The 24,095-nt window shown below is 40.9% G+C and overlaps 1 protein-coding gene across 1 annotated transcript in view; it reads right to left on the minus strand.

The window, feature by feature from the left end:
* The window catches only part of cacna1ib (calcium voltage-gated channel subunit alpha1 Ib), a 130,096-nt gene that overhangs the window by 63,152 nt on the left and 42,849 nt on the right, over nt 1-24,095 (minus strand). Inside the window, exons 4-9 of the mRNA XM_078793552.1 lie at nt 22,132-22,265; nt 12,756-12,853; nt 8,339-8,498; nt 7,006-7,348; nt 5,509-5,601; nt 125-461 (exon numbers count right to left, since the gene is read on the minus strand). Coding sequence (XP_078649678.1) covers nt 125-461; nt 5,509-5,601; nt 7,006-7,348; nt 8,339-8,498; nt 12,756-12,853; nt 22,132-22,265 — 1,165 coding nt within the window. The remainder of the gene's footprint in view (nt 1-124; nt 462-5,508; nt 5,602-7,005; nt 7,349-8,338; nt 8,499-12,755; nt 12,854-22,131; nt 22,266-24,095) is intronic.

Raw genomic sequence — 24,095 nt, forward strand, 5'->3', positions numbered from 1 at the left:
ATTTTGTTTGTGTGTTTGGTTTCAAATGTTAATGAGCTGTGTTGTGAGTGTGTGTCTCCAAGAAGCGAGATTCCACAATCCGAAACATGGACTAACCCATTCATGACATTTTCACCATCCTCACCAGGTCGGAAAACGGCTCTTCTCTCCCGCCCTCCTCTCCCGTTGGTCTTCCTGTCCCTGCCGTCGCCTCGCCTGCCTCTTCCGACACCCCTGAAGCCGCGAGGTTTCCCGCGCAGGGTGTTGAAGAGGGTGACGGTCTGCCTGCGGGCCTTCCGGATCATGTGGCAGATGAGCTGGAAGAGCTCCTCGTAGCAGTCGCCGGGCTCGCTGGCCAGCGTGGATGACGACGAGCATCGGGCTCGCTGCTCCTGCATCAGCTGATGCTCCCTCTGCTTGGTTTCCGAGAACTGAGTGGCAATGACCACCAGGCACAGGTTGATCATGAAGAAGGAGCCCACCTGGGAAGCAGGAAAAAGAGGTCAGAAGTTAGAGCGTTGCACACAAAAAGATGCATGGATGTCAAGCATAAAAATGCCTACAAAAATACAAATATGATAATGTATGTAGTATTCTACACCGGTCACATGTTGTCAGTCATTGCTGTTCCATTGCTGAGACAATCACCACTGCAGGAGGTACTGTCCAGAACAGGAAGTAAACAAAAAAAATCTAACAAGAACAATAAACCAGGGTTCAATTCCACCCTCGGCCATCTCTGTGTGGAGTTTGCATGTTCTCCCCGTGCATGCGTGGGTTTTCTCCGGGTACTCCGGTTTCCTCCCACATTCCAAAAACATGCTAGGTTAATTGGCGACTCCAAATTGTCCATAGGTATGAATGTGACCAGTCCAGGGTGTACCCCGCCTTTTGCCCGAAGACAGCTGGGATAGGCTCCAGCACCCCCCGTGACCCTCGTCAGGATAAGTGGATCTTCGTTTTTCCTATTGTGATTACTATATTGTGTAATAGGAGTGTAAAAGTGACTATAGGGTTGCTGTGTCGTGTCTAGAAGGCTCTAATGAAAAAACACAGATTGAGGATTTGTAAAAATAATTATAAATATTTATTTATCATGGTCGGGTCTGGAACCAATTAACAGTGATAAATGAGGGATGACTGTACATACGTATATGCACGCATTTGTTCATTCATTTATTTATTGACTGATTAAATACATTGTGAAATATAATCTGGAATAGATTTATTTTTTTCAAAACTAGTCTATGTATTTATGTACACCGCCTCTCGCTCAAAGACAGCTGGGATAGGCTCCAGCACCCCCTGTGACCCTCGTGAGGAAAAGCGGTAGAAAATGAATGAATGAATGAACAAGAACAATGCAAAACAATCTTATTTTCTCCTATTGTGATCACTATATTGTGTAATAGGAGTGTAAAAGTGACTATAGGGTTGTTATGTCATGTCTAGAGGGCTCTAATGAAAAAACACGGATTGAGGATTTGTAAAAATATTTATAAATATTTATCACGGTCGGGTCTGAAACCAACAGTGATAAATGAGGGATGACTGTATATGTACGCATTTGTTCATTCATTTATTTATTGACTGATTAAATACATTGGGAAATATAATCTGGAATAAATTTATTTTATATTTATGTATTTTCCTGATTTCTTAAATGCATTTAATGTGCTTAAAAAGATGTATCAATTGTAAAAAAAATACTTAAAAAGTCAGGTTACTTTATGACATTAATAACGCTTCAGCGTGCGAGGAAGCGTTCATCTTTTTTCCCAAACTAAATGTATTCATCACGGAATGTTATGGCACACAATCAAAAATGAAAGACTTTTTTTTTTATTATTCCCGTCTCAGCGACTGAAAGTTTTGACAGGCAACGTGTTGTTCGTGTTTTCCGGCGCACTCAGTCAGTCGAGGAAAACCGACACAACTTCCTGCGGGCTCCTCATCTGAGCGGATGAGACGACTTTTAATTATGTTTCCTCTAATGCGGCTTCACATGAGGGAGATGGAGGCGAGCTCCGCGGAAAGCCAAGAGCTTGTCGGAGATTCCTTGGCAATTTGGCTCACTTTTCCATTCCGGCTGATGGAAGGTTTTAAAGGGAAGGAGGCAAAGAGCAGCGATGGTGGAGATGACAGGACGGATACGAGGGAGATGGATGCGTGTTTAGTCAACAGGCGGTGGGTGTAATTAAAGGCTTTGCATGGGAAATAGCCGGGCCGTGTGGAATTAATGTTTAACAAGCAGAAAATGACACCCTCAACCTGTTTTACCACAAGGCATTATGGGATGCTAAGCCCCTTGATTTGACACACTTTAAGCTCCCTGGTGGCCTTGGCTAACATGCTGCATGCTGGTATGACATGCTAGTCATTATGTCCCGCATTCAACAACATCTTTGTTACATTTGCTCTTGAAAAAGTTCTCAAGGAAACGTAGTACTGAAGAAAAACTGTTGTCTGGGATCCATTCACACAGAGACGATTATTTTGGACAAAAATGTGAAGTTTAGTTCATTTTATATTTTTGTTATTTGAGCAGCAATGGAATAAACCCGCTTATTTTCTCTTATTATGTCTACTATAGGGCTGCACTGGTCAAGTGGTTAGCGTGCAGACCTCACAGCTAGGAGACCAGGGTTCAATTCCACTCTCGGCCATCTCTGAGTGGAGTTTGCATGTTCTCTTCGTGCATGCGTGGATTTTTTCTCCGGGTACTCCGGTTTCCTCCCACATTCCAAAAACATGCTAGGTTAATTAGTGACTCCAAATTGTCCATAGGTATGAATGTGAGTGTGAATGGTTGTTTGTCTATATGTGCCCTGTGATTGGCTGGCCACCAGTCCAGGGTGTACCCCGCCTCTCGCCCAGAAGACAGCTGGGATAGGCTCCAGCAACCCCCGCTACCTTGTGAGGAAAAGCGGTAAAAAATGAATGAATGAATGAATGTCTACTATATTGGGTAAAAGGAGTCTAAAGATGACTATAGGGGTGTTATTTCATGTCTAGGGGGCTCTAATAATGTTAAGACCGTCTTTACCATGTTTCTACACTCCAACTGTATATATATATATATATATATATATATATATATACATATATATATATACATATATAATATCAAAAGAAATATCCGACTTTTCAAGTCATTATGAATGATTTAAGGAGAAAATATAATGTTCAATGATTTTGCTGATTGGAGAAATGTCAACCAACAATGGCCGCATGCATGATCTAAGTGGGCCGTGGGTCCTCATAAATGTCATGTCCTCACCATCTGAAGGATACGCGCACACACACGCACGCACACACGCCCCACCCGCCGTCGAGTTGAATTTGCTTGGCCCAGCAAAGTGTGAACATAAATATAGGATGTCATCCATGAGGGTGCCGAGACTCCCTCCAGTGAGTCCATCAAGACAAAAAGTGTCGCAGGCAATCTTTGCCGAGCACAAAACTCACGCCGACGTCTCCTCTGGCTGACACCTTGTTTTGTCTTTTACGCCAACCTTCTTTTCTTTACACTAATCGTTTGTTCTTTGGCGTCTTTCTCATTGGAAACGACGTTCTGATGCTAAAAACAATCAAGCATACGTCAATATATGCTGAACATCTTAGCGTTGCGTTACACGTGATGAATTAAGTGTCATAACACCGTCGTTTATCACCATTAATTTGTTCCAGACCCAACTGTGAGACCTTAATTTCCACAAAGGAAGAATGGAATATTTTTGTAGTTATAGCATGGAAAACCTGTTTACAATTTTCTAAATACAGGTTTTAACATTATTAGAGCACTCAAGACATGAAATAACACCCCTATAGTCATTGCCCATATAGTAGATATTCATTCATTCATTCATTTTTTTACCGCTTATCCTCACGAGGGTCGCGGGGTGCTGGAGCCTATCCCAGCTGTCTTCAAGCGAGAGGCAGGGTACACCCTGGACTGGTGGCCATCCAATCACAGGGCACATATAGACAAACAACCATTCACACTCACTTCAGAGTCTCCAATTAACTTAGCATGTTTTTGGAATGTGGGAGAAAACCGGAGTACCCGGAGAAAACCCACGCATGCACGGGGAGAACATGCAAACTCCACACAGAGATGGCAGAGCAGGGAATCGAACCCAGGTCTCCTAGCTTATGTGGTAATTTCATTGATTCGTTAATTTTCTACCGCTTATCCTCACGAGGGTCTCAGAGGTGCTGGAGCCTATCCCAGCTGTCTTGGAGCGAGAGGCGGGGTACACCCTGGACTGGTGGCCAGCCAATCACAGGGCACATATAGACAAACAACCATTCACACTCACATTCATACCTTTGGACAATTTGGAGTCGCTAATTAACCTAGCATGTTTTTGGAATGTGGGAGGAAACCGGAGTACCCGCGTGCACAGGGAAAACATGATGGCTAAGGGTGGAGTCGTACTCGGGTCTCCTAGCTGTGAGGCCTGCACGCTAACCACTAATATAAAACGAGTATAGTGAATTGCACTACATATTTATTTACTTTTCACTTTCAGCAACGGTTCCATTACTTTTGTCCATCCATTGTGTTCTCCATCACAGTTTGATGATGATGATGATGTATTTCCCAGCCTTTTACACATGCCCAGAGACCCGCTGAGACATTTTATTGCTTTTAATGCGAGCTAACAACTCCCAGCGTTCCAATTAAAACCCTGTTTTCACTTTTAATTTATGCATTTACCAAAGAGTTAGCGCGGTACAGCAAGATGCGGTAGGGTACAGGAAGCCATTAATCAAAGACATGGATGTCTGATTAAAGGTGATGGTGTCAGCATGCTGGACTTTATAGCGCATCATTCATTCATTCATAATTAACTATTATTGCTGAGAGGATGAAAGAGCGAGGCCCCGGCATGTGAACGCATCAGCACTCGTACGCTCTTATCGGTATCCATCCATCTTTCATCTCTCCTCTGTCTTTTTCCCAAGATGTTTTATCATTACCGCAACATTCCTGACCTTCCATAAAGCTTCTTTTCCGTCCTCATCATAATTCCCATATTCCCATAGTTATCTGTTAAAAAGATAAGAAAAAAAAACAGAATATAATAAAAAAAAACAAAAAAAAAACATTAACGATTTTAAATTCATTTATATTTGATTGAGTGAAGTAAGAGTTTGATCATCTACTATACCAAAATTCTGACCCAGGAAATACTGTTATTTTTTCTTATTATGTTTGCTAAGGATCGAATAATGTAAAAAAAAAAAAAAAAACGTATTTAGAAAGTCTATCAAATTACAAAAATATTCCGCTTATAAACAAAGAGCTCCACTTATATCCCTCACTTATCGCTGTTGTGGGCGTGGAACCAATTCACTGTAATAAACAAGGGATTACAGTACTACTAAACTCAACTCAAAGTCAAACCACTCCATCATGATGGGCAAGACCAAAGAGCTCGGAACCTATCCCAGAATAAACGGGGTAACACTGTATATTATATGTCACACTGCTGTCAAAGAATATACTGTATTTGGACTCACAATTATGAGCAGGATGAAGTAGATGAAGTTGTAGAAGGAATGTGCGTCCATCACGTAGTACATGATCTCCACCCAGCCTTCCAGAGTGATCACCTAAAATGACAGGAACAACTATTATACTCACATAAATACATTTATATATACATTTATACTATTTATACATTACTCTTACTTAATCATTCATTCATTCATTTTCTACCGCTTATCCTCACGAGGGTCGCAGGGGTGCTGGAGCCTATCCCAGCTGTCTTCAGACGAGAGGCGGGGTACACCCTGGACTGGTGGCCAGCCAATCACAGGGCACATATAGACAAACAACCATTCACACTCACATTCATACCTATGGACAATTTGGAGTCGCTAATTAACCTAGCATGTTTTTGGAATGTGGGAGGAAACCGGAGTACCCGGAGAAAACCCACGCATGCACAGGGATAGGATGGCCATGGGTGGAATCAATATGTTTGTGTTTGTTGTGTTTTAGCTTGCATCATATGGGCAGCTGCTTCAAATATGAATCATTTTTTACATGAAAATACAATTTTGAGGTGGGATCCCACAGGGTGATGTGCTAGAACCCAGTCTGTTTTTTTTCTCTCTGATCCTCACAAGGGTTGCGGGGGTGCTGGAGCCTTTCCCAGCTTTTTCCGAGCGAGAGGCGGGGTACACCCTGGACTGGTGGCCAGCCAATCACAGGGCACATATAGACAAACAACCATTCACACTCACATTCATACCTATGGACAATTTGGAGTCACTAATTAACCTAGCATGATTTTGGAATGTGGGAGGAAACCGGAGTACCCGGAGAAAACCCACGAATGCATGGGGAGAACATGCAAACTCCACACAGACATGGGGATTGAACTCGGGTCTCCTAGCTGTGAGGTCTGCGCGCTAACCACTCGACCGCCGTGCCGCTTACTTAATCATGTTTGTTATAATTTCTGGCACAATTCAATCAATGTGGCTCATAGTAGATGTTTGCAATTTGATATGTACATTATCTCCAAAAAATATATGGATTACCCCGAAAGCTCCACTTAACCCCAACGCAAGATCGAATTTACTGGTTGGATGTACGTTGGTACCCCCACCCTACGGCGATGAGATTTGGGTAGTGACCAAAAGAGCAAAACCGCAGGTACACAAAGCCGAAATGAGTTTGGCTCGGCCAATTTTACAGGATGCCACCCTGAAGAGGTGCCCGGGGGAACGTCCTTGTGGTGGGATGCCTCAGGGAAAACACAGGACATATTGGAGAGACCATGTCTCTCAACTGGCCTGGGAACACCTCGGGATCCGCTTGCTAGGAAAGGTTGGACTAAGCAGCTGGGGAGAGGACCGTATTAGGCTGCTGCCCCCGTGACCCAACCCCAAGCAGAAGAGGGTGGATGGATGGATGGTCCACCTAACCCCTCTGTTGCAATTATCTGCTTCTTCCTACTCCTTTCAAAATAAAATGTTAAAAAGACGACAATCATCCAAGATTCCTACCTGGAAGATGACGATCCAGGCGTAGGCGATGTTGTCAAAGTTGATGGCCCCCTTGTGGGGGTTGCTGGACCCGGTGTGACACCTGGTGTAGTACTGGTTCCAGTTGACGCACAGGCCCGTCACGCCCATGCTGCCGTTGGCCGGCACCTCCACGCTGAGGCCCAGCGACTGGCGGTACAGCACGTCGTCCTTGTCCAGGCAACACGTGTGGCCCCCCTCACGGCGCGCCGGCACGTATGAACATGACATGATGCCGTTGTCGACTGGCAGCGAGCAGATGAAGGGCCGCTCGTCATCCTCACTCGCCATGTAATAAGGACGCGGCAGGCTGATGCCCGAAGTGCTGGAAGTGCAAGATTTTGACTTAGCGTTCAAACACAGCAGCGAGAATCAACAAATCACAAAAAACGCCGCTACATGTGACTTCCTGTTTCACTCTCAAGCTGGCACACTGCTCTTCCTCTCACCTCATCCCGTGCCACATGACATATCGGCCCCCGAGCGGATCTGAGGATCAAAACCCGGCTTGTTATCGGGTCGGACATCAAACATGAAGCAATTATGTTTGCCATCGTATCAGCCGGACGCCGTCACGGCTGAGGAGTCCCAGTCTGGTGGACGGCCAAAGGTGGACTTTTTCAGTATTTCCTGCTCGTCTTCATTTTGTGTGTGTGTGTGTGTGTTGTTATTGGCAGCGTGAATGAAATTAAGTCAGGTAGGTCAGGCCACCGTACTGTATGATTGCACTCACGCTCCATCTCGTCTCCAAATTGGTTGCCACGGCAACGTGCTGACCCATAAGGGCCTTGTGAGATCATTATTTTCTTCCCCAATGTCCTTCTACCCCCCGCCAAAAAAAAAAAATCCCCCTAAAAAAACAAGTAACAAGGGTGCAAAATCAGCGAAGGATACACAACAGGCAAAAAAAAAAAGACGCCTATTCAGAATGGACAATATCAAGGATCCTACTGATATCGATTGAATATTGATATCAATTGAGTGACAATGATTTTAGTTTGATCAATCGTCAGAATGTCTAATTTTAAGCTTTAACAGTACATTTGTTTTATCGTGGCCAGAGTTTGACCCTGGAACAGACGATTTCTATTCCTATTATGTCCTATCAGGAACGCAGCTGACAGATGAGACAGGATGGTAAAAAAAAACTTGCAAAAAAAGCCAGTTGACTTTTAATGAGTGTCACAAAAGATGCTAAGTAAGATAATGATGTTTGCCTTGTGTGAAATTAGCATATCCCAACTTTCAGTGTCAGTCAATGGACTGCACACACACACACACACACATACACACATACACACACACACATACTCACAGCGTGAAATTCTCTTCCGGGTAGCAGCGGTTCCTCAGAAGGCCCGCCCACAGCTGCACGCCGATGATGCCGAAGATGAAGAAGACGAAGAAGCACAGCAGCAGGACGTTACCCAGCATGGGGAGCGTGTCCAGCAGCAGGTTGACCAGGATACGCATGCCTAATAATATACACAACAAGACTCATTTAGGATGCAACACCAGCCCAAATATATCCTAATCTTTGCCAAACTACATTGGAGCAAGAAGCAGGGCTGATGTTTATTGGGCTTATGTTGCCATTGGAGCCACCGTATTATCATAATTCTCTGATCGCTACATCTTCTACTCACTAATTGTCATCTTAAGCATCCATTACTTTGCCTCTGAGTTCCTCCGGGAAACCAAAGCAGCTTTTATGTACAGAAAAGACCAGAAACATAATAAAAAGGATAGATTTAGAATAACCATATAGGCACAAACAGTACCCCCCCCTCCAGGGGCTGAATCATTAAAAGTGTTTAAGACACGACAAGGAAGTGCTAAAGCCAGGATTTAATATTTGAGTGATTTATGTTTGCAAAATGTCAATCATTTCCTCTTGGCTTAAAGCTCCACCCCCCCATCCACTAAAGGGCAAAACAGGACCTTCCTCCCACATGACCTTTGGTAATGCTCTCATTTTAATATGTGATGATTCATAGGCGCTCAGTTTGGGTTTGCGTTCACTGACGAGAATGCCAAGGAAATCATATTTCTTATAAATTTCTCTCTGGCCCACTAAAATGAACAAATAAACAAAACAAAAAAATTAAACAAAATTTAATTTTATAATATATATTTTTTAATAATTAAATTTTTTAAAAAAAATTATTAATTATTCCAAATTGACTGAAATCAATGTAAATGTACTCCTCATGTATATACAATTAAATTACTGATCATTGATTTATTTTCCACAACCCATAGAAAATATAATAAAATAACATTAATTCATTGCAGCTGCATGGTGGTCTAGTGGTTAGCGTGCAGACCTCACAGCTAGGAGACCAACTGTGTGGAGTTTGCATGTTCTCCCCGTGCATGCGTGGGTTTTCTCCGGGTACTCCGGTTTCCTCCCACATTCCAAAAACATGCTAGGTTAATTGGCGACTCCAAATTGTCCATAGGTATGAATGTGAGTGTGAATGGTTGTTTGTCTATATGACCCCGCCTCTCGCCCGAAGACAGCTGGGATAGGCTCCAGCACCCCCCGTGACCCTTGTGAGGATAAGCGGTAAAAGATGAATGAATGAATGAATGAATATCTACTATATGGGCAATGACTATAGGGGTGTTATTTCATGTCTTGAGTGCTCTAATAATGTTAAAACCTGTATAAAACCAGCACGCCCTGCGACCCTCGTGAGGAAAAGCAGTAGAAAGTGAATGAATGAATGATTTAACTCATTGCATGTTCCAAATTGAATTAATCAAAATGTATTTTTTTCTTTTCTAGCACTCATCTCAATGAAATTAAATGAAATATTTTTTTTCTACCGCTCACCCAAATAAGATGAATGATGTGTTTTGTCGGTTTCTAGCATGCCTGTCAAACCCTCCGAGACCTAATGTGACTAAAAGTTTAACTAGGCTTTTTACATAATTTACATAATTTCAATCTATTAATTTAAGTCACTGAGGCAATGTTGCGGATTAAGAAATAGTACATGTAATGAAGTACATGGAAACGAGGGGAAAGCTTACACAAATAAGCAGGAAGTGAACAAGAATGGAAATGTAAAGTAGGCCGTCATCTGGGCTGCTAATATCTCCTCTCCCAAGGGGCATTATGGGTAATGTAGTAAATAGGTGCAGTCCTTTAAGCCGTGGCCACTGGGAACGAGTCCAGGCTGGCTTCCATTAGCTTCCCATTAAGCGAGTCGCTGCCTCGGAGAGAGAGAGTGCACATTATTCTTAATCCTTCAAAGTGTTTATGGCCGTGCTGGGCCGTCATTGGCCGACGCGTACCTGACCGCGTGTATGTGCGTAATCTCAGCCGGTCGAGCGGCAAGATGAAATTATCCCTGAGATGAGCTCGGTGCTAAATGGTGTGGAATATATGGTGGGCTGCTCCTTTATTTATCCGCCAGTCAAAATCGCTCTGAGATTGAATCCATTAACAATGTGACGCCTGTCAAACACTGTGTAGGGACCGATGTACCATACTGCATTTTATGTATAAAAAATTTCCAAATATTAATACATGTACTCTTCCGCTCCAATTCCTGGCTGTATGATGAATTTATGAGAAAGCTAAGTAGTAAATTTATGTAAAGCGGGAGGTGCACTCGTCATAAAAAAGAAGCAAAACAAATTCCAACGCCAGCGTATCTCATTTAAGCTCTTCTCCATGCTGATTACTTGTCAGGTACAATTGGGACATGCAAATAATAAAAGCTGTGATCATCGCCCAGGAGCGTCACCGTCGGAGTGATCAAACACTGGGAATGATGATCCTGACGTGTCGCTCGTATCACAGCAACAAGACGGCCAGCGACACGGTAGCGCGTCTGCCTTGCTGTCAAAGGTCGGGGATAACGTGTATCGTTGCTTCCCCCGCCAATGAAAGATGATGTAGGATGTAATAACAACAGATGGCATTTTTAAGGTTGTGGCATTGCAGCGCACAACCGTGGAGCATTCAAGGACCAATAAAAACACAGTGTGACATCTCAAACCTTAAACTGTATTATGGAAAGCAGGAAGTGAACAAATGTAACAGTTACAGTTACATCTTCCAACGCTCTCTACAAAAGCAATCTTCACTCGCTAAATGTACTGCAAAAAAGGTCAGTAAGGATAATTAATAAAGCCGCCTACAGAGAACATACTAACTTCTTATTTCTAAAATCACAAATACTTCAACTTGCTTGAACCAGTCATGATGTGCTATACTATATATCACTATATTCACACTTACTATGGTACCCATTATGTCATTGGATGCTCATATCACCTCGTACTTCAGTACAAGGTACTTTATTGAAAATAAAATAATAATAGAAAAATAAACCTTAATCTGTATTATGGAAAGCAGGAAGTGAACAAATGTAACAGTTACTGATTGTAAAAGTACCAGATGGAGGGGTAGGATTTAATAAGCTTTGCTTCTTCCTACTCCTTTTGGACATGTGGAACTGTGAACTGATTATGTGATGCATTCAATTGTAATCTGATGCATGTTCAAATGAAATAAAACCATTACCATTACCAAAAAGATTGTTCATATAAAAAAAATCAATCATCATCATCATAAACTGGCTTGGGGCCCCCCTTCAGGATGCATCTCTTTGTGTCCTGTGATTGACTGGTGACCAGTCCAGGATTTAGGAACACAACAAAGTGAGGCCTCTTTTCGTAACTCCCAAATGACATCTATCAAAATGATTGATGCACATCAGCTAAACTCATTAGCACTTATTTGTCCTCCTCTTGTAGCCCCCTTAAAGTAAACACAGACAGTCCCACCCCCCCAACCCCTTACCAGCATTGTGGAAGTGCACAGAGACTTACTGAGACAACTTGTCGATATCAATTCTAATTGGTATGCACACCCTGGCTGGATTGCCTCGGAGGCGACACTGGAGGTCGATTTACGGGAAGATTAGTTTGCTGCATCTTGACATGACGGCGCAACCATTTAAAAAAAAAAACATGAACAAATGAGCTGTTAAAGTATTCTCAACAGAAAATCATGAGCATTGATAAAAGCTGTCCAGCAAGTAAACGACTTGACACTGGACCTTGGAAAATGAATTCAACCCAAACTCGAATCCATACACAAGATTAGGTACACTAGAATGAGATATATAATATATAAATATATATATATATATATATATATAATTAGTAATTCATTCATTCATTTTCTACCGCTCACAAGGGTCGCGGGGGGTGCTGGAGCCTATCCCAGCTGTCTCCGGGCGAGAGGCGGGGTACACCCTGGACTGGTGGCCAGCCAATCACAGGGCACATATAGACAAACAACCATTCACACTCACATTCATACCTATGGACAATTTGGAGTCGCTAATTAACCTAGCATGTTTTTGGAATGTGGGAGGAAACCGGAGTACCCGGAGTAAAAACCCATGCATGCACGGGGAGAACATGCAAACTCCACACAGAGATGGCCGAGGGTGGAATTGAACCCTGGTCTCCTAGCTGTGAGGTCTGCGCGCTAACCACTCGACCGCCGTGCCGCCTAGTAATTAACTCATAATAAATAATTAATTGTCTTACTAATGTGCATGTCACTGAAAACACAGACACCCCTGGACAAACTCTACAATGTCAGAAAAGGAATCGCTCAACTTTCAACACCATGGACAGCAACTTTGTCGCTCTCCGTGGTGCTGAAAGTCTCCCATCATTGCAACACATTATTTGCGACTTACTCGGCACTCTGTTGATGGCTTTCAGCGGTCGCAGGACACGCACCGTCCTGATGGCTGTGAAGTTGATGTTCTGCAGGTCCAGGGAATACTCCACCATCCTAAAGACACACATATTGGAGTCAATGATAAATAAGGTACTCTGTAGAGTACTGTAAAACACTACTAATATTTGTTGTTGTTGATGTATACTGTACAGGTACATTCTTGTCTTTACCTGGTTGGTAATGGTAATGGTTTTATTTCATTTGAACATGCATCAGATTACAATTGAATGCATCACATAATCAGTTCACAGTTCCACATGTCCAAAAGAAGTAGGAAGAAGCAAAGCTTATTAAATCCTACCCCTCCATCTGGTACTTTTACAATCACTAACTGTTACATTTGTTCACTTCCTGCTTTCCATAATACAGTTTAAGGTTTTTTTTTTTACCTCAACCATCATTCAAAATGTACTCAGCAGTTCCCTCGTCATTCCCAACCAAGCTCACTAATACCTGCATGTACTTTTTTTTAATTTCCATTTTTTTACGGCATGTCTTGAAAGCATCACAGTGCTCGCTGCCAGTTTGTGGGCGTCTTGCCAGCGGCATAGGCAGAAGATTAATAACCATGTGAGAAGATGAAAACCTGCTGGGGGAGCACGAGGTGGAGGAGGAGGAGAGGGTGGAGAACCGTGCTGGATGTTAAACCGTAGAAGGTTGGAAGAACGTATCGAGCTTTTCATTTCAAGATGTGCGCCGTGTCTCAGTTTGGCTCACTCGTGTATTTACACAAGTTCATTAAGAGCATTCATTCATTCATTTTCAACCGCTTCTCCTCACGATGGTCGGGGGTGCTGGAGCCTATCCCAGCTGTCTTCGGGCGAGAGGCGGGGTACACCCTGGACTGGTGGCCAGCCAATCACAGGGCACATATAGACAAACAACCATTCACACTCACATTCATACCTATGGACAATTTGGACATCTTACAGCCTACATCTTCTCCATCTGATGATATAGCGCTCTTCAAGGTACCAGGTCACACATTGGTGGTGGGAATCTAGACTGACAGAAACATGGCTGCCAATTCACCCCTACGGCCCCTCGACCACAACCCACATTCATTCTTGCCCGAAGACTGAGTGGATTCATCTATTTTCTCTGAACGACCTGTTCTACCTCTTGAGCCGCTGCTGCCCTTGCAACAATACATCCTTGGTGACACGCTGACTAACTGAAACTGGCATATGTCATGATCCGAGCGAGTGCACTCAGACGGTGGGCAGAACTGCAGCCTCATCTTAGTATCGTTTCTGCCAGGGAATGATCAGGAAATTTGCAAATACACCAATTTTCCCTGAAAAAAAATGATTGGGCGGCGGCACGGCGGTGGAGTGGTTAGCGCGCAGATCTCACAGCTAGGAGACCAGGGTTCAATTCCACCCTCGGCCATCTCTGTGTGGAGTTTGCATGTTCTCCCAGTGCATGCGTGGGTTTTCTCCGGGTACTCTGGTTTCCTCCCACATTCCAAAAACATGCTAATTGTCCATAGGTATGAATGTGAGACCAGACCAGACGAGGACTTCTCAATCAGGAGAAGGCCAGCAAAATGCTGTGAGATGATTGAGTGCAATATAACGACGGCAATAATAAAAGGCAGATGGAGAACGAGGGAAGCACGGAGGTGAGGGAGCCTGAGGCCGGGGCGTTTATCACGGGTCGGAGATAATTAGGAACGTTGGAGACAGAGACGAGGCTAATATACATCCACCTGGCTGAGCAGTCTCAGGTATTCCTCCTATTATTTCACCGGGCATTACTCTTTTACGACCTCTGACCTACATATCAGTGCAGGAAACCTGTAGTATTTCAATGAAATAATAAAACACACAAGTTCTTTGATCGCCCGCCGGGACCTTCCAAAGTACAATCAGGTGGAAAGGAAAAGTTTTGTGGAAGAATCTGAAGAGTAAAGTTCAGGAGGAAGTTGAAGAAGAACGATTGTGCTTCGAGGTTAATGGTGAATCCAGTCGGATCGAGTCGTCATCGGAGGCGAGTGGCCGTCACCGTAAGGAAAGAGCCGCCTCAGCGAGCCAAGAAATAGGAACGAAGTTGGCGGCAGAACCTCTCGGGTGACGAGCAGCTGCGACCTCTAAGAGGTCGTAGGTCCCTGACTATCTCCATGTGTCTGTCGGACTCGTTAGCGTTCAGATAAGATTTAATCTGACAGAAATTTAGTGCATCATCTACTTCTACACAAAAAGAAAACAAATGTAAGGTCAGTGAGATGTCAGTCAGGACCGCCCTCACATTTTATTATGTCTAGCAAGCAAACTTGGATATACAGCACTTTAGATTAGTCACTGTACAGCTTGTATAGCAGTATAGCATTCCTATTACACAGCCAATCCAATATCTTGCATGTCTGTACCTTTTATTTATTTTTTTTATATATAGCAATGATGTGCTAACTTACATGTATTTCTGCTAAGGTACACATTAATGTCACACTGGCTATAATTACCTACTGGAGCCTCTCGTCTCCAAAATAAGATCTCAACAAGCTTATCATGTGATTCAAGAGGCCTCCAGTTGCCAAAAAAACAAGTCCTCCACATGATTATCACCTGATTCAAGACGCCCCTGGCCTCCAAAAAATTCCTCCACATGTTTATCTTGTGATTCAAGATGCCTCTCGTCTCCAAAACAAGTCCTCCACATGATCTTCACCTGATTCAAGAAACCTCTCGTCTTCAAAACAAGTCCTCCACATGATCGTCACCTGATTCAAGACGCCCCTTATCGCCAAAACAAGTCCTTCACATGATCTTCACCTTATTCAAGATGCCTTTTGTCTCCAAAACAAGTCCTCCACATGACCATCACCTGATTCAAGATGCCTCTCGTCTCCAAAATAAGTACTCCACATGATCTTCACCTGATTCAAGATGCCTCTCGTCTCCAAAACAAGTCCTCCACATGACCTTCACCTTATTCAAGACGCCTCTCGTCTCCAAAACAAGTCCTCCACATGATCTTCACCTGATTCAAGAAGCCTCTCGTCTTCTAAACAAGACCTCCACATGATCGTCACCTGATTCAAGACGCGCCTTATCGCCAAAACAAGTCCTTCACATGATCTTCACCTTATTCAAGATGCCTTTTGTCTCCAAAACAAGTCCTCCACATGACCATCACCTGATTCAAGATGCCTCTCGTCTCCAAAATAAGTACTCCACATGATCTTCACCTTATTTAAGACGCCTCTCATCTCCAAAACAAGTCCTCCACATGATTATCACCTGAATCAAGACGGCTCCTCTCTCCAAAACAAGTCCTCCACCTGATCTTCACCTTATTTAAGAGGCCTCTCATCTCCAAAACAAGTCCTCCACATGATCTTCACCTGTTTAAAAATGCGTCTCATCTCCAAAACAAGTCCTCCACATGATCTTCACCTAATTCAAGACGCCTCTCGTCTCCAAAACATGTCCTCCACATGATCTTCACCTGTTTAAAAATGCGTCTCATCTTCAAAACAAGTCCTCCATATGATCTTCACCTGATTCAAGATGCCTCTCGTCTCCAAAACAAGTCCTCCACATGATGTTCATCTTATTTAAGAAGCCTCTCATCTCCAAAACAAGTCCTCCACATGATCTTCACCTGAATCAAGACACCTCTTGTCTCCAAAACAAGTCCTCCACATGATCTTCACCTGATTCAAGACACCTCTTGTCTCCACAACAAGTCCTCCACATGATCTTCACCTGATTCAAGACACCTCTTGTCTCCACAACAAGTCCTCCACATGATCTTCACCTGATTCAAGACACCTCTTGTCTCCAAAACAAGTCCTCCACATGCTTATAACCTGATTCAAATAGCCTATAGTTATGTTTTTATGCTGTTAGTTAACCTTTTTTGTGTCTTTTCCATGAATTCCTGAGTGCCCCACCTTTTATTCTGTGCTTTTTCTCAGCTTGCTTTTTCACCCCCCCGTCCCCCTCCCCCCAGCCAGTAATTTTTGTAGACTACATAGACCTTCTTTCCTAAGCTGAGCCTGAAAATATAAGATTTATTGGAATGTACCTGTGTCTGTTTGGGATCTACCCCAACCACTAACTGATTCTGGGCATGTGAGTCAGCCCTTCATCCTCTCCAGACGCCATCCTTCTCAGGAGGAGGAGATCACCCCGCCCCCCACCCCTGTCCCGCCTCACAGACATTGTTGCCTATATTAACATTTTAGCATGAAGAGTCTGACATTCTGTCTGTTTGGGTTGTATTGATTTGTCTCCTTGCATACAAGTTTTATTTAATTATTCCTCTCATTATTCCCAAAGAACTTGTCTCATATCACACAGACGTTCCCTTGACAGAATAATAAAATCTAAAAAGCCACAAGCCGACATCCGATGGGGGGAAAAAACACCAAAAGAGTTGGACGGCACCTCAGCACTTTCCCGGCCTCTATTCTTATCTAACGATTGTTCCGCCACTCTGACAGGGTGTGTTTTGGTACTTTGAAACACGCTTTGTGGGCCTCTGTGCTATTTTGGGGACAAAGAGGAAGTCAAATGTCACGGGGGCCTAAGTATCAGGCAGGAACGTCAACAACTTGTACCCGTCAGGGCTCCACTTACTGCAATACAATCCAAAAGTTTGAAGTTGAGACAAGTAATGTCTCATTTCTTTTTGTCTTTAAAAACTTGCTGGTCGCTACTATTAAATATTCCCTTTGAGGCCAGAATTTGGATGAATTCTTGGTGCAATCTGCCATCTTTGATGAAATGATGAGATTCCATGTCAGAGAAAACATGTTCCCAAATTTGTCGAAATACCAACACGTCTTTTTGAAAAAGCCAAGCGTGCTGCAAGCCTTTAATTTGTCCGTCTGAGAGCCCGTTAAGAGCAATCAAGTTACCGCAACCCAACAGCCTCCTGAATATTTAAAAAAGTACAACTCTTGATTTCGTCTTAACCAATTAAAAGACACGCTGCTTCTCTCTCTCTCTCTGTGTGTGTTGCTTCCCCCCCCCTCCCTGGGGGGCTGCTCTACCTCGCATGTTTACTTTCCCCGTCACAGGTTCGCCTCGTGGAACGTTCTCAAGTGGAACGGCAAGCCTGGGGAATATTCTGCGGGGGTTTGTGTTTATGTAGGAGAGGAAGTGGGAACAGCCGGGACACATCCAAACATTGGGAATGTTCAAGTAAAAATTTAAAAAAAAAAAAACTTATTTAAGGTTTGCCTTTGAATATATGGACTCCTAAAGTCTCCTATTGTACAAAAGTGACCTTCTAATGAAGTTCCCTTGAGCACCAAACGTGATAAAACCATCACCTCCCTCACTGGTTTGCTCCGCTTCGGAGAGAAGGGGCTTACTTTAGAAGATTCTAAAGCAGGGGTCTCAAACACGCGGCCCGCGGGCCAAATGTGGCCCACAGGACACTAGTTTGAGGCCCCCGCCTTGATATGAAAGTTTAATGTTAGTGCGGCCCGCGCAAGTTTGATATGGATGCTGTATGGTATCATGTACCCAGAAAAAATTATTACGTTGGATTAATGTTCATGTTAAAGGTTAAATAACTGTTAATAGTTATCCTCCCTATCCGTGTGGAAGTGGTAAGTTTTTGGCTATTTAAATTTAAAGGAAATAACTTGAAGGCTACCGTTTAGGTCGCTAGCTCTCTAGTTTGCGAGTTAGCATGTGTTTCAAGACCCTGCAGTTGCGCAATATGTTGTAAATAAAAAAAGTATAAATGTGACTATAGTCGTGTTTTGTCATGTCTACAGGGCTCTAATAATGCTTTGTTCATTTTAATCTGAAAAAAATAATTTGTCTACCCACCAACTATATGTGGATTCTTAAGTTTTTATTATTTGGTGTATTATTATTATTATTATATTTATTTATTACTGATTGATTGATTTTCTTTATTCTTGATTTGTTTATTTATTTTTCATCATATTTTGTGTAGAAAAAAAAAAGGACTAGATAAGTCTTGACTTCTTCCCCCTCCCTTTTGAACATGTGTACGTTTATATATACATAGGTATTTTTATTTGTATTGATTTTGGTTGGTTTGTTGTGTTTTGGATGTTTTTCATGTTTGAAATAAAGAAAACAAAAACATCCGCTTCATGGACTCTGACCTGCCCCTAACTAGATGAACCAACCTTGTGTGTACACCCAAAATACACCTAAAATGAAGCAACTATCACCTTAAAAGCACGCTACTGTACATTGAGAATCTTGATTATGCCGTATCGTTACACTTCTACTGGAGAGTCTCACTTTAAAGCCGACGTTCTTGCACACAAGGGACAAAAAAAAGATGGTTACCTTTAAAACCAAAACACCAAGAGACAGAAAGTTAAGCACCCAAGAAGGTGAAACGTGAGCCAAATGTGTCTCCTCTTGACTTGAACTTCTGGGACAGAAAAGACTGCATCCATTCATCTCCTGTTAATAATTCATGCAACCGTCTCCATTAGGACGCAGGCCCGCTCTGTTGGCACAAAATGAGACGTTTCGTGCTGGCTGGTAATTGCCATTACGTTTTATTTGCGCCAATTAAGCACCCGTACCGCCACCAGAACGGGCAAAATGGTATCTAATATGTGTTTATGCCGATATCCCGATGTTGCTGCAGACTCCATCGAAAGTTAAACACGTAGTAATGAATGCAACGTTTACTGACCAGTCAGATAAAATGAATGTTTACATTTGTCTTTGTAAAGAATCCATGATAGCAATAAATGTGTCCTGATTGCGACTATTTCCATCTAATATTATGAATATACCTTTTAAATGTGTTGTAGTTTAGGTATTTGCTGTTTTGTGGTGTTTATTGTGCCCCTCTTTTTCCAGTTTGGTTCATCATGCTGCCCTTTTACTGCCATGCTTAAAAGCGGCTGTGTGCAATGGGTTTTTACTTTTTTTTCTTAGAGATTATCTTCCTCTAACTGAATTCCCACATTTATTCTCCTTCAACTGTTTCTCATTAAATTACAATCTTTGTCTGATGGCTGATTTTTTTCAATTTTTGCTTTTTTTCTAACATTTCAAATTTCTGCTTCTACATTTTTTTAATGCAAAGAACAGCTGTAATTGTATGAGAATAAAGTCAAAATATTAAGAAAAAAAGTTTGATTCTAACAAGAAATAAGTCACATTTTAATGACTTGTAATATTAGCAGAAAACAATAATTATAGTAGCATAGAGTTTAAATATTAAAGAAGATATATTATATGTTAATATTTTATATATAATATTATTTTAATGACTTGCAATATTAGGAGAAAACAATAATTATAGTAGCATAGAGTTTAAATATTAAAGAAAATATTTTTATTATATATAAATTAGTATATATTATATTATATATAATTATATTATTTATTAAATTATTATATATTATATTATAAAATATTATATATAAATTATATAATATTTTTTAAATATTAGTATAAAATATAAAATATTACATATATATATATAAATATTAAAAAATATTATGAGAAACAACCAAAACAAAAGTTTGACAAAAAAGTTTTATTCTAACAAGAAATAAGTCACATTTTAATTACTTGTAATATTAGGAGAAAACAATAATTATAGTAGCATAGAGTTTAAATATTAAAGAAAATATATTATATATGAATATTTTTATATATATTATTTTAATGACTTGTAATATTAGGAGAAAACAATAATTATAGTCGCATAGAGTTTAAATATGAAAGAAAATATTTGTATATGTATATTATATATAAATGATTATATATTATATTATATATAATTATATTATGTTATATGAAATTATTATATATAAATTACATTTATATATAATATTTTATGGAATATTAGTATTATATATATTAAAACATATTATGAGAAACAACCAACAAATATGCAATATATATTTACTTCTGATCATATCTATAAGCATTGCTTTCCAAGGTAACAAAGTGGCAAAGTTTCATCTTTTCATTTGTCACTATTTGGCCCTCGGTTGGACACCCGTGGACAAGGGGACGTCTATAGAGGACAAGAACACACACACTAATAAATGAATGAAGAAAATGCATATTCCGCTCCCCGCAGGCCACTGCCAAGCATCTTTATTTATGTGGCTGGAGGGCTTTTAAGTAATGAAGGTATGAACAATAAGTATATACAGTACAGTACGACGGCAATATGGCTTGAGTTTTTACCCTTTGGGAATCGGACCCATCGCTTTTAGAGGTCTTTGTTGATGCTATGAAATAATTGGCTGCATTGAATCGAAAGAAAGATGACCACCATGCACGGCAGCCTTGCCAATACAACTGGCAGCTACGCACAACCAGCATCTGTGTTGTCGTACCTGCAGATCCCGCCAACATCCCAACAGCTGTTGCCAAGTCATTTACGACCCCGTGAGAATCAAACTATCAGGCCCTTTACACCACTCTCATAATGGCCTCGTTTCCCTGCCGTGACACTGCTCCTCATCCGTGACCGACCACACTGTATTAGCATCCGACCGCACTGCATTAGCATCAGCTCAGCTCAGCAGGCACTGAAAGCCGATTCTTGGGGTTCATCCAAAATGAAGAAGAACGCATTACCAGCATCCTGGTTATAATAATTCTTTGAAATGTCCTACACAAAATATCCAGAGTTTTTTCAAAAACAGAACTGTCTCAAACACAGAACCTTGAGGGACACCTCAGTCAAGAGAAGAAGAATAGAATGGTTCTAGTTTGTTATCCAAGAAAGGGGACATTAATACTGTATTTTATATAGATATGCTAAAAACGTTTTTTTAATGAAAAAAAATGAGAAATGAGAAAATGAGAAAAAAAAACAGACTGGGTTCTAGCACAGCACCCTGTGGGACCCCACCTCAAAATTGTATTTTCATGTAAAAAAATGATTCATATTTGAAGCAGCTGCCCACATGATTCAAGCTAAAACACAACAAAAACAAACATATTAATGCATTAATGGCTTAAAACTCATTATGATTTTCATAAAGCCACCATTATGATATTCAATCTCAGCGGCCAATGTAAATATTTGAAATGATGATACAATATGAAGTTTAAAAAAACTAGAGATCATTTAAAGGGAAATAATGATTTTTTTTGTTGTAATATTAGTTGTAATATGATGAGAAGCAAAACAAAAAATGCTGTATTTTTTGGAAAAAATAGATCTGGGAAAAATGTAAAATATTAGATATATATTAAAAATTCGAAAAAAATATACAAGTCTTTGCAAAATATCAAATTGGCAAAGTTGCATCCTATACTTTTTCACAAAGTGACCATCACTGGTAAACATTGTGACCCCCCCCCCCCCCCGGATTATGGGAAGAAAAACAACAGTGTCAGCCTCACCCTGCCATGACGATGAAGAAGTCCAGTCGGTTCCACGTGTCGCCAAGGTAACAGCGCCGGCCAAAGATTCCCAGCGCCACCATCTTGATGACCATCTCCATGGCGAAGAAGATGTAGATGAAGGCGTCGAAGGCCTGAACGGAGGAGAAAGAAAAAGTTAAAAGTCGTTATCGCTCATCGTCAAACGCATTTTGTGCGTTTGTGCAAAAAAAAAATAAAAAAATAAGATTCCAAATTCTGCGGCTTCACTTTATTTGCTTTGCAAAAATATATTAATGAATAAATAATTGCTGTTTCATGATTGAATATGACCTTTTTTAGGCATTTTACATTGATGAGACATTAGCCACCACTGGAAGTACAAAGTACAAAAATATAAATAATAAAGAATAAGACATGAAAAAGTGACTATAGGGGTGTTATTTCATATCTAGAGGGCTCTAATAATGTTAAAAATCGTATTTAGTATCGTATTAAATATGACAAATAAGGAACCCCGCTTCACGGAACTTCAGTGATCACAGTCGGGTCTGGAACCAATCATCAGGCAATACACGAGGGATTATTGTAATCCATTAATCGGCGAGTTGCCAGGTGTCTGTTCTACGAAAACAAATAATTGTGTTAAATGGCGTCGTGTAAAATCATTTGCTAACGCAGTCATCAACCCCCACTGCGACCAGCCCCTCCTCCCGCCTCCAGCCCTTCCCCAGCAGTCGCAGCTTTAATCAGGCATCTAATTAAAAGACGAGCGGGAGAGAAAGGGGGGGTAAAAAAAGCCCAAATAAATCAAAGATCTGTGCTTGCTAATGCGTGTTATTGCTGTTGTGTGCAGAAAGCTGAAGATTAGCTGTTGTTGTTGTGCAGGAGGATTACATCCTCGCTACGCTCAAAGCCCCCCTCTTCCCTCCCCAGGAGGCAACGTGATGAGGGTCCGATCTCGTTGTTTTGTCAGCGCTGCAGCAGAAGTATCCGACTCAGCACTTTTTGGACGAGAACGCGTGCAACCTTGACCTTTGTCGTACTTAAAAGATGGACAACGACAGTGAAAACAAATGAAGTGCGTGCATTGAATTGGCAAAAGGGGCAAGTGAAGCAGTGCCCCAGTAGATCCAGCAGGTGGCTCTGTGTAGCTCTGAGTATGCCAAGTACCGGGGCCTGGCACAGCTCGTCTCATTGTGCCAAAAGAGTGGAAGCGTGCCGTGCCTGCACGTGAATCTGGGTGCTAACCCTAGCCAAAGGCTGCCGACTCTCCCTGTCCTTTGTCTGAAATGTGCAGCAGTGTGTGTGTTTGGTGGTGCACATGTTTGAGACTATATTGCCTGACAACAAATGATAAAATGTAATATTATATATATAATATTATATATATGTATATATTTATATATATATATATAACTTATAATATATATAATATGATATAATATAAAATATATAATATATTATATTATATTGTTATATAAGATGGGCAGGCCCATAATTAGTGGAATTATTATATTTTATTATTGTCATTATATATTATATATATATTAGATATTATATATTATAATTTAAATTATATATATTATATAAATATAATATATATTTATATATTATATGAGACTATATTGCCTGACAAAAAATTATATAGAATATATAATATTATTATATTATATATATATTATATTATATATATAATATAATATGATAATAATATTATATACATATATATAATATTATATTACAGATAATATATAATATTATATGTTATATATTATTTGTTGTCAGGCAATATAGTCTCATATAATATATAACTATTTATCATATATATTATAATATATAATATATAATTAAATAATTATAATTAAATAATGTTAAATAAATTAAATAAATAATAATATTAAAATAATACAATAATGGCCATCTTATTGTTCCTACAATGCACCATGTGCCAATAAAATCAGTCCAGGGCAGCACTTTGGACA

Source organism: Doryrhamphus excisus, linkage group LG9 (genome assembly GCF_037039965.1).
Source record: "Doryrhamphus excisus strain RoL-2023G ecotype Guam linkage group LG9, RoL_Dexc_Guam_v1.1, whole genome shotgun sequence".
Lineage (NCBI taxonomy): Eukaryota > Metazoa > Chordata > Actinopteri > Syngnathiformes > Syngnathidae > Doryrhamphus > Doryrhamphus excisus.